Here is a 12,878-nt window from a genome sequence, read left to right on the forward strand (position 1 = left end):
AACAACAAACAACAACAATAAAACAACAACACCACAGCAAGAGAGAGACAGAGAGAGGGAAGGAAAAGTAAGGGATTCGTATTCCACAGGACGGTCTGACACTACCTGTTTACACTCGCTCTCCCTCAGATCATCTCACAAGACTCCCATCCACCTGCTGTTACGAGACGAGTTCCGATTGTCTCAGAGATGAACTGTTATTGTGTTTCAGAGAGGAATTTTATCTAACCTATCGCAACCCAACCCAACCCAACCCATGCTAAGCTACTGTCCATTAGCCACCCGTTCACCTGTGTGTAGTTAAGCCTCGCTCATCCTTCGTCTCGTTCCCCTTAATGACTGAGGTTAATGCTGCCACCTGGACCGTGTAAACCAATTAGCTGAGGCCGTACAGTAGTGTTCTCAGGTATTAGAGATTAGGTTAGGTTAGGTTAGGTTAGGTTAGGTTAGGTTAGGCAGCGTGGCCTTCACTTCCTCAACATAGTAAAATTAGGTACAGGCTGGGTGGACTGAGCGGGCCCCGGGATCGAACCAGTGATCCTCTTGGAGTTACTTACCTTTAAACGTTCATCTTGGTAGAGTCTTATACACGACGTGACACATAAACGTCTCTTGTGTCTGGCTGTTAGTAAATAATGTTAACTGGCAGGTGGAGGCGCAGGAGACAGACTATATATTACACAGAGAACAACGTCGCCAAGCCTTGATAATAATGAGTGGTGTAGTGTGATGCTGGTGTAGTGTGATGCTGGTGTAGTGTGATGCTGGTGTAGTGTGATGCTGGTGTAGTGTGATGCTGGTGTAGTGTGATGCTGGTGTAGTGTGATGCTGGTGTAGTGTGATGCTGGTGTAGTGTGATGCTGGTGTAGTGTGATGCTGGTGTAGTGTGATGCTGGTGAGTCCCCCTGTACGTGTTGCTGTTGTCGACGGCTCAGTGGGGAGAGTCTGCTAACCCCTTGAGTACTGAGCCCCTTCTGAGCATAATGACATCGTCTGGCGTTAGGTGAATAAAGCATTAAAAGTGGCGTCCCTGTAGTGAAGAGGATAATATTGCACTTGTGAACTCAGGGAGGAAGTTACGAAAGAATGACAGTTATATAAGTAAATTAATCGAATCGGAAATGAACTGACTCACCTCACTCGATGGTGAATTTACAGACTAATTGATATACATGTTGGGCTCAGAAAATGAAAAGCGACCACAACGTGTTGTGGTTGGTTGGAAAATAACCAGAAGAGATTTTGCTTTTGGCTTGGCTTGGCTGTTTTAGTTTAGTTTGGATTGGGTTAGGTTAAGGTAAAATCCAAACTCAAAATTTCGCTTTCTGGTTATTTTAAAAACAGCCACAACGCGTATTGGTCGTTTTTCGTTTTCTGAGCCCAATATATATATATATATATATATATATATATATATATATATATATATATATATATATATATATATATATATATATATATATATATATATATATATATATATATACAGTGTATCAGGACGAAAAACCATTAGTCAAATTCATGACTCGAAGACAAACAACAGAGTGATATTAAACAACTTACGTCATTGTTCTATTGATCTAACTCTCTCTCTCGCGTCTGGTCAGCAAGTTCGACAACCCAAATGAAGCGGCACAACAGTTCGGAACAGTAGGTGAGGCTTCACAACAGGGAGTGAGATAGTTATGAACATACGAAGCCCTTGTGTTAATCATGTTTAATAATAATGTTTAATTAGGGATACGAACCTATCAACTGTGTGAACGAATACCTGATATTATAATGAGTCTTATATGTATTCCCCACTGATGTGTATTGAACAATGATTAACAATTAACAGGTGAGAAGAGAGAGAGAGAGAGAGAGAGAGAGAGAGAGAGAGAGAGAGAGAGAGAGAGAGAGAGAGAGAGAGCATCATATATGCCCAAATATCCATCTCCCACTTCCTCTCACGTCAAGATCCTCCTACGAGTGTCTCACCTCTAACCTCACCGGTCTACATAATGAACACCGAGCTCATCAAAGGACTACCTGGGGGAGGGGGAACTTTGGTGACTTTATGTATCTTCTTATTACACGACCTGAGGATTTTCTCACTTGCGTTACGTCTATAGAGCTTCGCCTTCCCCTCCCGACAGGCTCAGTTACTCACCAGGAGGACGGCAGGGTAGTGTCCGTTCAGCTCGTGGGGGGATGAGAACGATTTCCAAGCTCCAGTCTGACTTGCTGTCCTCACTGTCTTCCCCGACTCTACCATTCCTCCTTATGCCTTCCCCCACCGTTCCTTCCTTATGTCTTCCCTCACCCCTCCCCCCCCACCTCTTCCCCCTACCAACCCCGTAGTTCGTCCTCGACCAGATCGCTGAGGCATTATAAAAGAAACATCCGGCTCAAGAAGGACATAAAAGACGCTCAGGTTTGACTACGATTCATAAAGGAGTCTAGTCGGCATTTCACATCGACTTAAAGAGAAGCTTCCGACAGCGTACAGTCTCTCAAGTCTTGTATGCTACGTCGAGGGTGAATATCTGGTGCCGTGTTGTGCCGTGTTGTGCCGTGTTGAATTTTTTTTAAGTAAGAGATGAATGATGCACTCGAGGAATATTAAACGTGAGGCTATATGTTTCTTCCACAGACAAGCCACGCCAACCTTACATACACCAGAGCCACAAGCCATCAGACATAAACCTGACACACGAGGGACAGAAGCAAGGTGATCTCATCCGTGGCCCCTTAGAGAACACACAACTTTTACTCAGCTAATGGGCTTATAAACACATGTTGTCAGTCTTACGGGGAATTAAACCAACTGAGAAGGGCTGTATATTATGTATTTTACCTTTTTTTTGTAAGCCGAGCACGTGTAAGGACTTGCCAAGTATATTAAGTTCACGTATATTGAGATAATGGCCGTAATCTAGCCTAGTAACACGTTTGAATTGCTATTTTCTATATAAATTTTATTATAGAAGAACGAGAGATGACTCTGCTATAACTCAGTATCTCTATAAAGTAACACAAGAAAAAAAAAATATACATATATATATATAATTTTTTTTAGTTATACTGTATATACAAATAATATAAAAGGGTCGTATAAATATATGTTTTTACTTCAAAATATCTCACTCATTAATATAATCTGGCCCGCGTGGAGAAGATTCAGGGCCTCCGTCAGGTTGTTGTGGTCCAGCAGGCGTCATGGCAGCTGCGACGTCGTGTATGGGAATGTCTCGGTAGATAGGGAGTGAACAAGGTGTGGCTGACGGCGGCTGTCTCGCATAATACACGTGAGAGTGGCTTAGTCGGCAGTGAGTAGAGGAGAGGAGGAGAGGGGAGAGGAGGGGAGAGGAGAGGAGGGGAGCGGAGGGGAGCGGAGGGGAGATTATCAAAGTAACTCCAGCACAGTCGTATACACCCACAACAAGAACCGTCAAGCTGAATCATCACTGGATAAACAAAATATAAACAATATCCTTCTCGTTATAAAGGAATCTAAGGCCACAACACTATAAGGTTTACAAACACCAAAGCATAGATGGATTAACACGAGGAAAGTTTCAATCTATTCAGGCGTTTCTCTTTACTCTCACTTATCTTATCTACCACAGAGAAAGTCATGTTTATACGAACTAGAGAATATAATAGTTTGAATATTACGTGTAAAATAATAATCTTACAGGTGGAGGTGCAAGATAGATGTGACAGCGGCAACAAAATATGACTAATACTTTCGCGATGCTCATTTGTCATTCCCTTATAGATGTTTTACTCGTTGACTGATATTCTCCCTACACAACTTTACCGCTTACTGTAAGTGTACTCGTTCTGTTCATTAAGAATTAAATAATAAAGGTATATCAAAAGTCCACAATAAACCTAACCCATAACTATGTCATTGTTTGTTTACCGCAATGTATTCTGGGGTCAGGTCGGGGTCAGGTCGGCCATCTTTGTTTACACCCTGCTTGACATACCTGAAGTCACTTGCTGCTGAAATGACACAAAATAAACTGTTGTGTGACTAATTGTGTTTCAACGGCATGGCGATTACTTCTTTAGCATCCTATCACTCTATCAGCTACAAGAGACCTCATACAAACGCTATTAATATTACACAATGTAACCAACCAAAGTAAAACAATAATAGAAAACTTGAGGTGATAAAAGGGAAACTGACCTAAATATTAAGACGTCAGGTGCATTTGGTCACATTACATAATGATATGTGTTGGGTGTTTTCAGAGTCCTGGTGTGATATTTATGTTATCAGAGAGAAAATGATTAACTTTTTGGAAGGTGTGACACTCTTCCATCAACCCTGTTCCCTCTCTATGTCTGTCTCGTTACCAGATATACTCAGAACCTTCACTTAAATTCACCTTCACAAAATGGTCTAGAATGGTGGAGTCAAACCAAAGTGGCAATAGACCAGGATGAAAGAATGCAAGAGAGTTTATTTTTTACATTCTTACTAGGGCGTGGAGGACGTCTAGTGTCGAGGATCCGATTCTCAAAGGTTCCTACGTCAGACTTTTTTCCGAGCTTCAGGTAGATAAAAAAAAAGGGCCGCTTGTGACTGGAATATTTTAACTGAGGGTCGAAAAACACTACAGACAATAATGACAACATCTAAATACGACTTTAAAATAAATAGATATCCACTCTTAATTTAATCCTCAGTTCCGGAGAGAAATAAAACTACGATTAAATAAAAACTAAACTATAGATATTATTTAACATTATTGGAACCGTCAAAGAAAAACACGGGAAAAGTTTCTACACACACTGAGTCTTATAAAATATATATATTTTTTTAATATTTGCGAGGACAAATATAAAATGAATATAATATAGAGTACAGATATAATATAAATCAATAGACAGAGAAAGGAGCGAATTATCTATATAATTTATAGCCGGTGAAAGGGAGACAGGGAGACAACTTGAGAGGAATTCATTTTGTATACACGGTGATCAAGAAGTCCCTGTGCACCTGCCATAATAAAAAAATAATAATTATTTACTTTTTTATACTTACAGTAAATATAAATAATGGTCACAGTAAATTTAGAAGTGGACACCATTACCACAGTTACGTAAATAGAACAAGGAATAAGTGTAGTGTTTGTTATTGTAGGTGCACAAGGACTTTTTGATCACCCTGTATAATGCTGGGAGACGACAGGGGTTTATTGAGTGTGGTTTTCTGCGTGTGTGTGTGAGTGTGTGTGTGTGTGTGAGTGTGCGTGAGTGTGTGTGTGTGCGTGAGTGTCTGTTACAGTGTGTGAGTTTGTTTTTATACACTTATCTACTACCACAAGGATCTATCTACCATCTACGCCCTAAAGGTGACGGGAGTTGTGTAAGGACGAGCGGGGTGACAGGATCGGAGGGAGGAGGGCGCGGTATGAGACTCCTGCTGGCTGAGTTATCATCACCCCACGCATGAAAGCAAGAAGGGCGTGGGCTGAGATATTTCCCCCCACAATTTCTCCTCATATTTGACTATTACGGGCGGTGATCATGGGCGTGTGGGCGTCAGTTATATCATGGGGGTATATCCCATATGTGGGGACGATATTATAATGGGTTAGAAAGGTGACGGAGGGTGGACAGTATATAAAGAGTGTTTGACAGATGAACAGCAACAGTTACTCAAACAAGACGTTCTCTAGAAACATGGCAGTGTTGGTGAGTATGATTTGGTTTCTAGTGATCAAGGCTTGTGGTGTTTTGGTCTGTATTTGGTCTGTGTGTGGTCTGTGATCAGTATTTAGTGGTCTGTGTGTGGTCTGTGGTCAGTATTTAGTGGTCTGTGTGTGGTCTGTGGTCAGTATTTAGTGGTCTGTGTGTGGTCTTAGTCAGTGGTTTAATCAAAGAGTTATATTTTCATTACATTTTTTTTCTGATTCATCTGTTTTGTCAATAAGGTTTTATCTTTGTGTTGCCAGTGAGTGGAGGAAGTCTTGACACGGACTCAGTTATGTGTCATGAATTATTCAGTTATTGTTACACAGATAATCATCGCTACTTACTACTTAAAAGAAATCCTGAGCACTACCATTTGCACTTATAAACTATTGTACAAAGATTCTTATATCCCATAAGTAGTTCAGTAGTGTTAATAATGTCCTCTCTTCCGTTTATCAATAATATAGTTAACGTTGTTGGTGTAAACTGTTGGTGTAAACTGTTGGTGTAAGCTGTTGGTGTAAACTGTTGGTGTAAACTGTTGGTGTAAGCTGTTGGTGTAAATTGTTGGTGTAAGCTGTTGGTGAAAATTGTTGGTGTAAATTGTTGGTGTAAACTGTTGGTGTAAACTGCTGGTGTAAAGTGTTGGTGTAAACTATTGGTGTATATGATGGTTACAAGGATTTAACTCTACAGATGCAAGATACTGATGTGGAATTAATTTAGCAACATGAGACAGGAAAAGTTTATGTTGCAGGTAGTGATGATGGTGCTGGCAGGTGTAGTGGCGGCTCAGGACGCAGCACCACCGGCGGCCCAGCTGAGAGTCGTCACTCCAGGAGGTAAACCAGTGGTGGGGATTGTACGTAACCTCCAACACGCTCCAGACGTCGACGGCAGCCACAGCTCAGACTTCGAGGCTGAGAACGGTATCCAGTTCCAATTCTCAGGATCTCAGGGAGCAACGGGCGGCGCCAACATGGTGGGACACTACAGGTCAGGCGCCAACAACAACTGTTCATTGATGTTTCCGGTGTCTGTCTATTTATATCTCGAGTGCTTACATCTGTCCTGAAGTGCTGTCGCTGCCCCTCTCTTATACTGTCACGGTGGTGGAGTGTAGTGCCTGCATTGTGCTGTATCTTTCCTATAGAATCCACTTTCAGTTTCTTGGCATATTTACATTATAAAACACTCCTCCAATCACTATATTAAATAAATGTTACTCCTCCAGCTACCCTCTGGAGGACGGCAAGGTGGTAGAGGTCCAGTTCGTGGCTGACGAGAACGGTTTCCAGCCCCAGTCCGACCTGCTGCCCGTGGCCCCCGCCTTCCCCCACCCCATCCCCCAGTTCGTCCTCGACCAGATCGCCTTCGCTGAGGCCGAGAGGGAACGCAAGGCTCGTGAGGGCATTAGGGACGAGTACGCGTACGAGCCTTCAAGTAATTAGACAGTTACTCCCTTAACACTCTAAATTGGGAAAAAGGACAGAAGAACAGATGTTATTTTATGGACGGATGGGCCGGACCGTCCAACCGTCCCATAGTACTCCACTGATGATTTTATTTATGTTGTTTGTATTTATTATTGCTACTGGGCTCCGGTACTACGTTGTGAGGATCTTGAACTAAAACCAGTGTACACGCGAGCAATAAATATAACGTGAATGCTTAATGGTGCTTTTATTGGTGCCAGAGATTCCCTTACATGAATGGTGATGACTGAACCATTTGTCACGCACACACACACAGTCATGAGCTCACCGTGGTATACGTATTGCTTCCTCAAAAGTTGAAGTTAAAGACGAAGTGGACATTTTACCGTACACCAGAATTCATTTCAACACAGTTCTACTTTCCGGATGTCTAGACACATATTTTGCCTTGAGGTTCTTTAAAAAACATAACAAAACAACGAAACTAAACGTAACCTAACCTAACATAACGTAACCTAACCTAACCAACTTAAATAAGACATTTAAAGCCATAACAATAAACAGATACATTATGTTTGGTTGGGTTAGATTGATGAGAAATTCCAGGCAAAATAATGTGTCTGTATCTGATAGCAAATTCTCGGCAAAATATCCACTATGTTGTAAAGATAAGTGTGAGAGTATTTCCTGAGTGTCTTTGGTCTATCTGAAATGTGAAATTAAAAAAAAAATAAATAATTCACAGTTTCTATTCGACTCAGAAAAATTTGAAAAAAAAATATATGAATGGTTTTACTATTGAGAAATATAATTAGTAAATAAAAAGTAATACGAGAAACCTGAATATTTGACACCCAAGCTTATAATACTGAATAAACTATCAGCAAAGACTAATTTATAAAGCTTGTTTATCTAGATGAATATTCAACGCCTCTGATAACACGTGACCTCGGACACACATACACGCACTAGAAGTTATTATTTTTTTTCGTTTGTTTTGGTATAAATATTAAGAGCATTAAGGAAAAGCTTTTGGGTTTGTTTATAAAAGACAAAAGCGCAACGCATTTCCTAAGTGAATTGGATTTTTTAATAGCTATTATACCTTTTATGTGAGTCACTGTTGAGTCTTTTATGTGAGTCACTGTTGAGTCTTATGCGACTCACTACTGTTGTGGACGTAAAACACAATCAAACCCCCCCCACACACACACACACCACACAGACACACAGACACACACACACACACCACACACACACACACCCACACACACACACCACACACACACACACACACACACACACCACACACACACACACACACACACACACACACACACACACACACACACACACACACACACACACACATACACACACACACACACACACACACACACACACACACACACACACACACACACACACACACACACACACACACACCCACACACACACACCCCCACACACACACACCCACACACACCGACACACACACACACACCATATCACCCACACACACACACACACACACACCCACACACACACACACACACACCCACACACACACACACACACACACCACACACCTCCCCCCCACACACACACACACACAGACACACACACACACACACCCCCACACACCCCCCCCCCCACACACACACACACACCACACACACCCACACACACACAAGCACACACACACACACACCACAGACACACCCACACACACATTACACACACACACACACACACACACACACACACGATAATAATACATAAACATACTATTAACATTAAGACAAAGAAGAATTACAAAATAAATTCTTAATCTCATCTTACAAAGGCCACTCTTTATTTATTTTGATCTCAGTTATGTCTTTGTTGTTGAGGTGTTGTTGTTGTTGTTGTTGTTGAGGTGTTGTTGTTGTTGTTGTTGTTGTGTTTGTTGTTGTTGTTGTTGAGGTGTTGTTGTTGTTGTTGTTGTTGTTGTGTTTGTTGTTGTAGGTAGAAAGAAGATATGCCAAATTAATGAACGTATTCTTAATTAAACTTAACACCCACCCACCCCCCTCCCCCTTTGATCACTCTTCCGCTTGGCACACTTTCACACGGGGAGGAGGGGAGAATTAGGGAGGAGAAGAGGGAGGAGAAGAGGGAGAAGACGAGGGGAGAAGAATTAGGGAGGAGAAGAGGAGAAGAATTAGGAGGGAAGAGGGAGGAAAGAGGGTAAGAATTAGGAGGAGAAGAGGGGAGGAGAAGGGAGAAGAGAGGGGAGAAGAATTAGGGAGGAAGAGGGAGAAGAATTAGGGAGGAGAAGAGGGAGGGGAAGAGGGAGAATTAGGGGAGGAGAGAGGGGAGGAGAAGAGGGGAGAAGACGAGGGGAGAAGAATTAGGGAGGAGAAGAGGGGAGACAGAATTAGGGGAGGGGAAGAGGGGGAGAAGAATTAAGAGGGAGAGAGGGGGGGAGAAGACGGAGAATAATTAGGGAGGAGAAGAGGGGAGGAGAAGAGGGGAGAACGAGGGGAGAAGAATTAGGGAGGAGAAGAGGGGAGAATTAGGGGAGGGGAAGAGGGAGAAGAATTAGGGGAGGAGAAGAGGGAGGAGAGAGGGAGAAGGGGGAGGAGGAGGAGGAGGGAGAAGAATTAGAGGGAGAAGAATTAGGGGAGGAGAAGAGGGGGAGAAGACTCGGGGAAGAATTAAAGAGAAGAGGGGAGGAGAAGAGGGGAGGAGAAGAGGGAGGAGAGGAAGAAGAAGAGGGGAGAAGAAGAGGGGAGGAGAAGAGGGGAGAAGAATTAGGGGAGGAGAAGAGGGGAGAGAGGGAGAAGAATTAGAGGAGAAGAGGGGAGAAGAATTAGGGGGGAGAGGGGGAGAAGAGGGGAGAATAATTAGGAGGAGAAGAGGGAGAAGAGGGAGGAAGAAGAGGGGAGAAGAATTTAGGGGAGGAGAAGAGGAGAAGAGGGAGGAGAAGAGGAGGAGAAGAGGGGAGAGAGGAGAAGAATTAGGGGAGGAGAAGAGGGGAGGAGAAGAGGGGAGAAGAATTAAGGGAAAATTATATAGAGCAGTATTTAGTTACCATGGAAACCTCAAAATCTCTTCCTCAAGAAATTAATAAAAGCGTTTTAACTCTTTTTCCCTGACGTGTAGTTGATGTGAACGAGAACAGTATATGGAGTTATTATAATACAACTCAAGAGATGGAAACTAAGGTGATGGTGGTTTGGTTTTGTATTTAAATTGAAAGTCGAAATATTATGTTCTGTATGAGTTCTGAATTTGCCTTGATGGAGTCTATGTTAATATAGGTCTATCTTTCTTATTTCTTATTAATCTAAGTACTGGGTTTTCTTTTCTTTTTTTTTCCTGTTCGTATTCTTATTTCTTCCTTTTCCTTCTATTTTTTTGTTATTCCTTCTTCGTATTCTTCTCTGCTTCTTCATTCTTCTTATTCCTTCTTGCTTCGTCTACCTTTTTGCTAACTCTTCTTATTCCTTCTTTTTCTTCTTCATTCTTCTTCTAATTCCTTCTTTTTATTCCTTCTTCTCTCACTCTCTCTCCAACAAGGAAGTATGAGAGGAAGCCATGATAATACTCAACTTTTTGCTAAGCCTCTTTGACGCCACACCCATACACAAACCTGATGAGCTTCACTGTCTGTAAGGCGGCTCTCTCTCTCCCTCCCAGATACCAACAGAAACATCAAGATTATTGGTCATAACTAAGGCCATCTTGTGTCCCATATACCGAATGTTTCTTATCAGTTGTGTGTTTGAAAGTCTTTATTTTATTACTAATTATATGACGTTTCTTATTTCTTATCACCTAATTAATATTTCATCAAACGTTAAATAACCCGGATATACTAGATCAAGCGTGTTGAGATATTAATATACCCGGGGAAATAACACTTGGCATGGTATATTACCCTCGATGGCTGGTAGCGTCACCATGGAAACAGCTCACCGTGCCATTCCACACTTTCACTCTTGAAAAATTTCCCCCTATGTCCACACACTCGAGTGATCTCTTGGAATTAGCCCACCGCTGAGAATCCCTGTATAAAATGTCACCTATTGCTAAGTGGTCGTTATGTTGATTATTCTAAGAGCTGACGCCGTCCATTGAGGCACTGACACATACTTCACTGACTGGCGATTCTCAGTTAAAGAAATTCGTTCGTATATACCAGTAGCAGCTGATGTCGAAACACAACCAGAGTATCACGACTCACGTTACACCCAACAGAGGCCAAACAATTAACCTGTAAACCACGTCTTCTCCTGACACCGACCAACCAGATTCCAATTTACATACCGATATATTTTCACCTTTTACCAGGGATCAGGGAACGTATTTGTAGTCTTAATCAAATATCCACGTTTGATTATCTTCTCAGTTATATACGTTCTCATTTTAGGGGGAAATTTTTAACGTATATTACCTAGAGTGTTGGGAGTGTGTGGTAAGGGGGGGGGGTGTCCATGATAGACTACTGAATCGTTTTTGCTGACCCGATACAAAATACCTGGAATGCTTCGTCGTCGTCTTCTTCCTCCTCTACTCGCATCAATATTCAGGCCAGCGACTCTCCTCAATGGAACGAATTGATATGCTAATACCTCACTGGAAATATCTTAAAGACGCAGATAGCACAAGGTAACATACATGTTTTTCTTAAGCAGTTGTTGGCAGCGACCTGTGTGTACTAGCTCTCCGCGTCCGACTCTTTTGATTCTTTTTGAAATGCATCTCCGTCTCCTCCCGTCGTGTTGCTCCGTCATTACTACGCCCGCGAACTAGTTTCTGCTTTTATGACAACACGGCTTAATCTCTGGTAACACTCGACATCGGGAACTAAAGATAAACCAACAAGGACAATATAATTCGTCGTATCTTAACCAGTTGTGAAGAATTAAACTCGGCATCAGCGACACGTATACTTGCCTGGGCGGGTTCAACTCCTATTAGTCATGTAACCAACCTGTAGTGGGTCTCAAGTCTCAGAGGTCCGGTGGTTAAATGCCTCTTGATATAGAAAAATCATCTAAATTATTTACTTATGCTACGACACACAGATAGAAGATAAACTTACATTCAAACCGTTATTATATGTTAGTTAGAAGGAAAAAATTTACACGTTAACTGTTGTTTCTCTAGGACTAATTGACGCCATGTGTGGCTAGTAAGGGTAGCAGCGTACCACCTCCCTGCTGTGTCGAGATAATTCTAGTGATGGTTGGTTGCACCTACGATATGGACATCACTGACAGGACTCCATTGTTGTAGAAGATTAAAAGTAGTTCAACTCGCCTTACAAATAACCTCACTGTATCGTAGGGACTCGAGAACTTTAATATAATTGTATAATATATAACACAATGTACTTATATTATACTCAACAATTGGTACATTATTTTTTTTCCCTAACGTGAGATAAATGAACACGTATCGTTGCTGTTGTCTTTCAATGTAAATATAATACAACTTTCTTTTTCCGCCTTTGTTGTGTTGGAACTTAAATGAATCAATTAGATGTGTTTCCACCTCAACAGTTAGGAGAAAATATTAACAACGGAGCCTTTGAGAGTCTAAGGATCTGTGTCTGCGTCCTTTGAGAGTCTAAGGATCTGTGTCTGTGTCCTTTGGGAGTCTAAGGATCTGTGCTTGTGTCCTTTGAGAGTCTAAGGATCTGTGCTTGTGTCCTTTGAGAGTCTAAGGATCTGTGCTTGTGTCCTTTGAGAGTCAAAG

At 41.9% G+C, this 12,878-nt stretch overlaps 1 protein-coding gene across 1 annotated transcript; it reads left to right on the forward strand.

The window, feature by feature from the left end:
- The first annotated feature begins 5,603 nt into the window (after nt 1–5,603).
- On the forward strand, nt 5,604–7,369 carry LOC121857131 (cuticle protein AMP4-like). The gene is made up of 3 exons (XM_042353021.1): nt 5,604–5,694; nt 6,452–6,690; nt 6,929–7,369. The coding sequence occupies exons 1-3, from the start codon at nt 5,641–5,643 to the stop codon at nt 7,143–7,145; spliced, it is 510 nt and encodes a 169-aa protein (XP_042208955.1). The 5' UTR covers nt 5,604–5,640; the 3' UTR covers nt 7,146–7,369.
- The last annotated feature ends 5,509 nt before the right edge of the window (nt 7,370–12,878 follow it).

This window comes from Homarus americanus, unplaced genomic scaffold (genome assembly GCF_018991925.1).
Source record: "Homarus americanus isolate GMGI-L3 unplaced genomic scaffold, GMGI_Hamer_2.0 scaffold1024, whole genome shotgun sequence".
NCBI classification, from domain to species: Eukaryota; Metazoa; Arthropoda; class Malacostraca; order Decapoda; family Nephropidae; genus Homarus; species Homarus americanus.

Bases quoted from the DNA above. Each gene is read 5' to 3' on its own strand.
- LOC121857131 (XM_042353021.1), top strand. From the start codon at position 5,641: ATGAACAGCAACAGTTACTCAAACAAGACGTTCTCTAGAAACATGGCA. The intron at 5,695-6,451 runs GTGAGTATGATT...TTTATGTTGCAG, and splicing joins CTAGAAACATGGCAGTGTTG to GTAGTGATGATGGTGCTGGC. The intron at 6,691-6,928 runs GTCAGGCGCCAA...TTACTCCTCCAG, and splicing joins AACATGGTGGGACACTACAG to CTACCCTCTGGAGGACGGCA.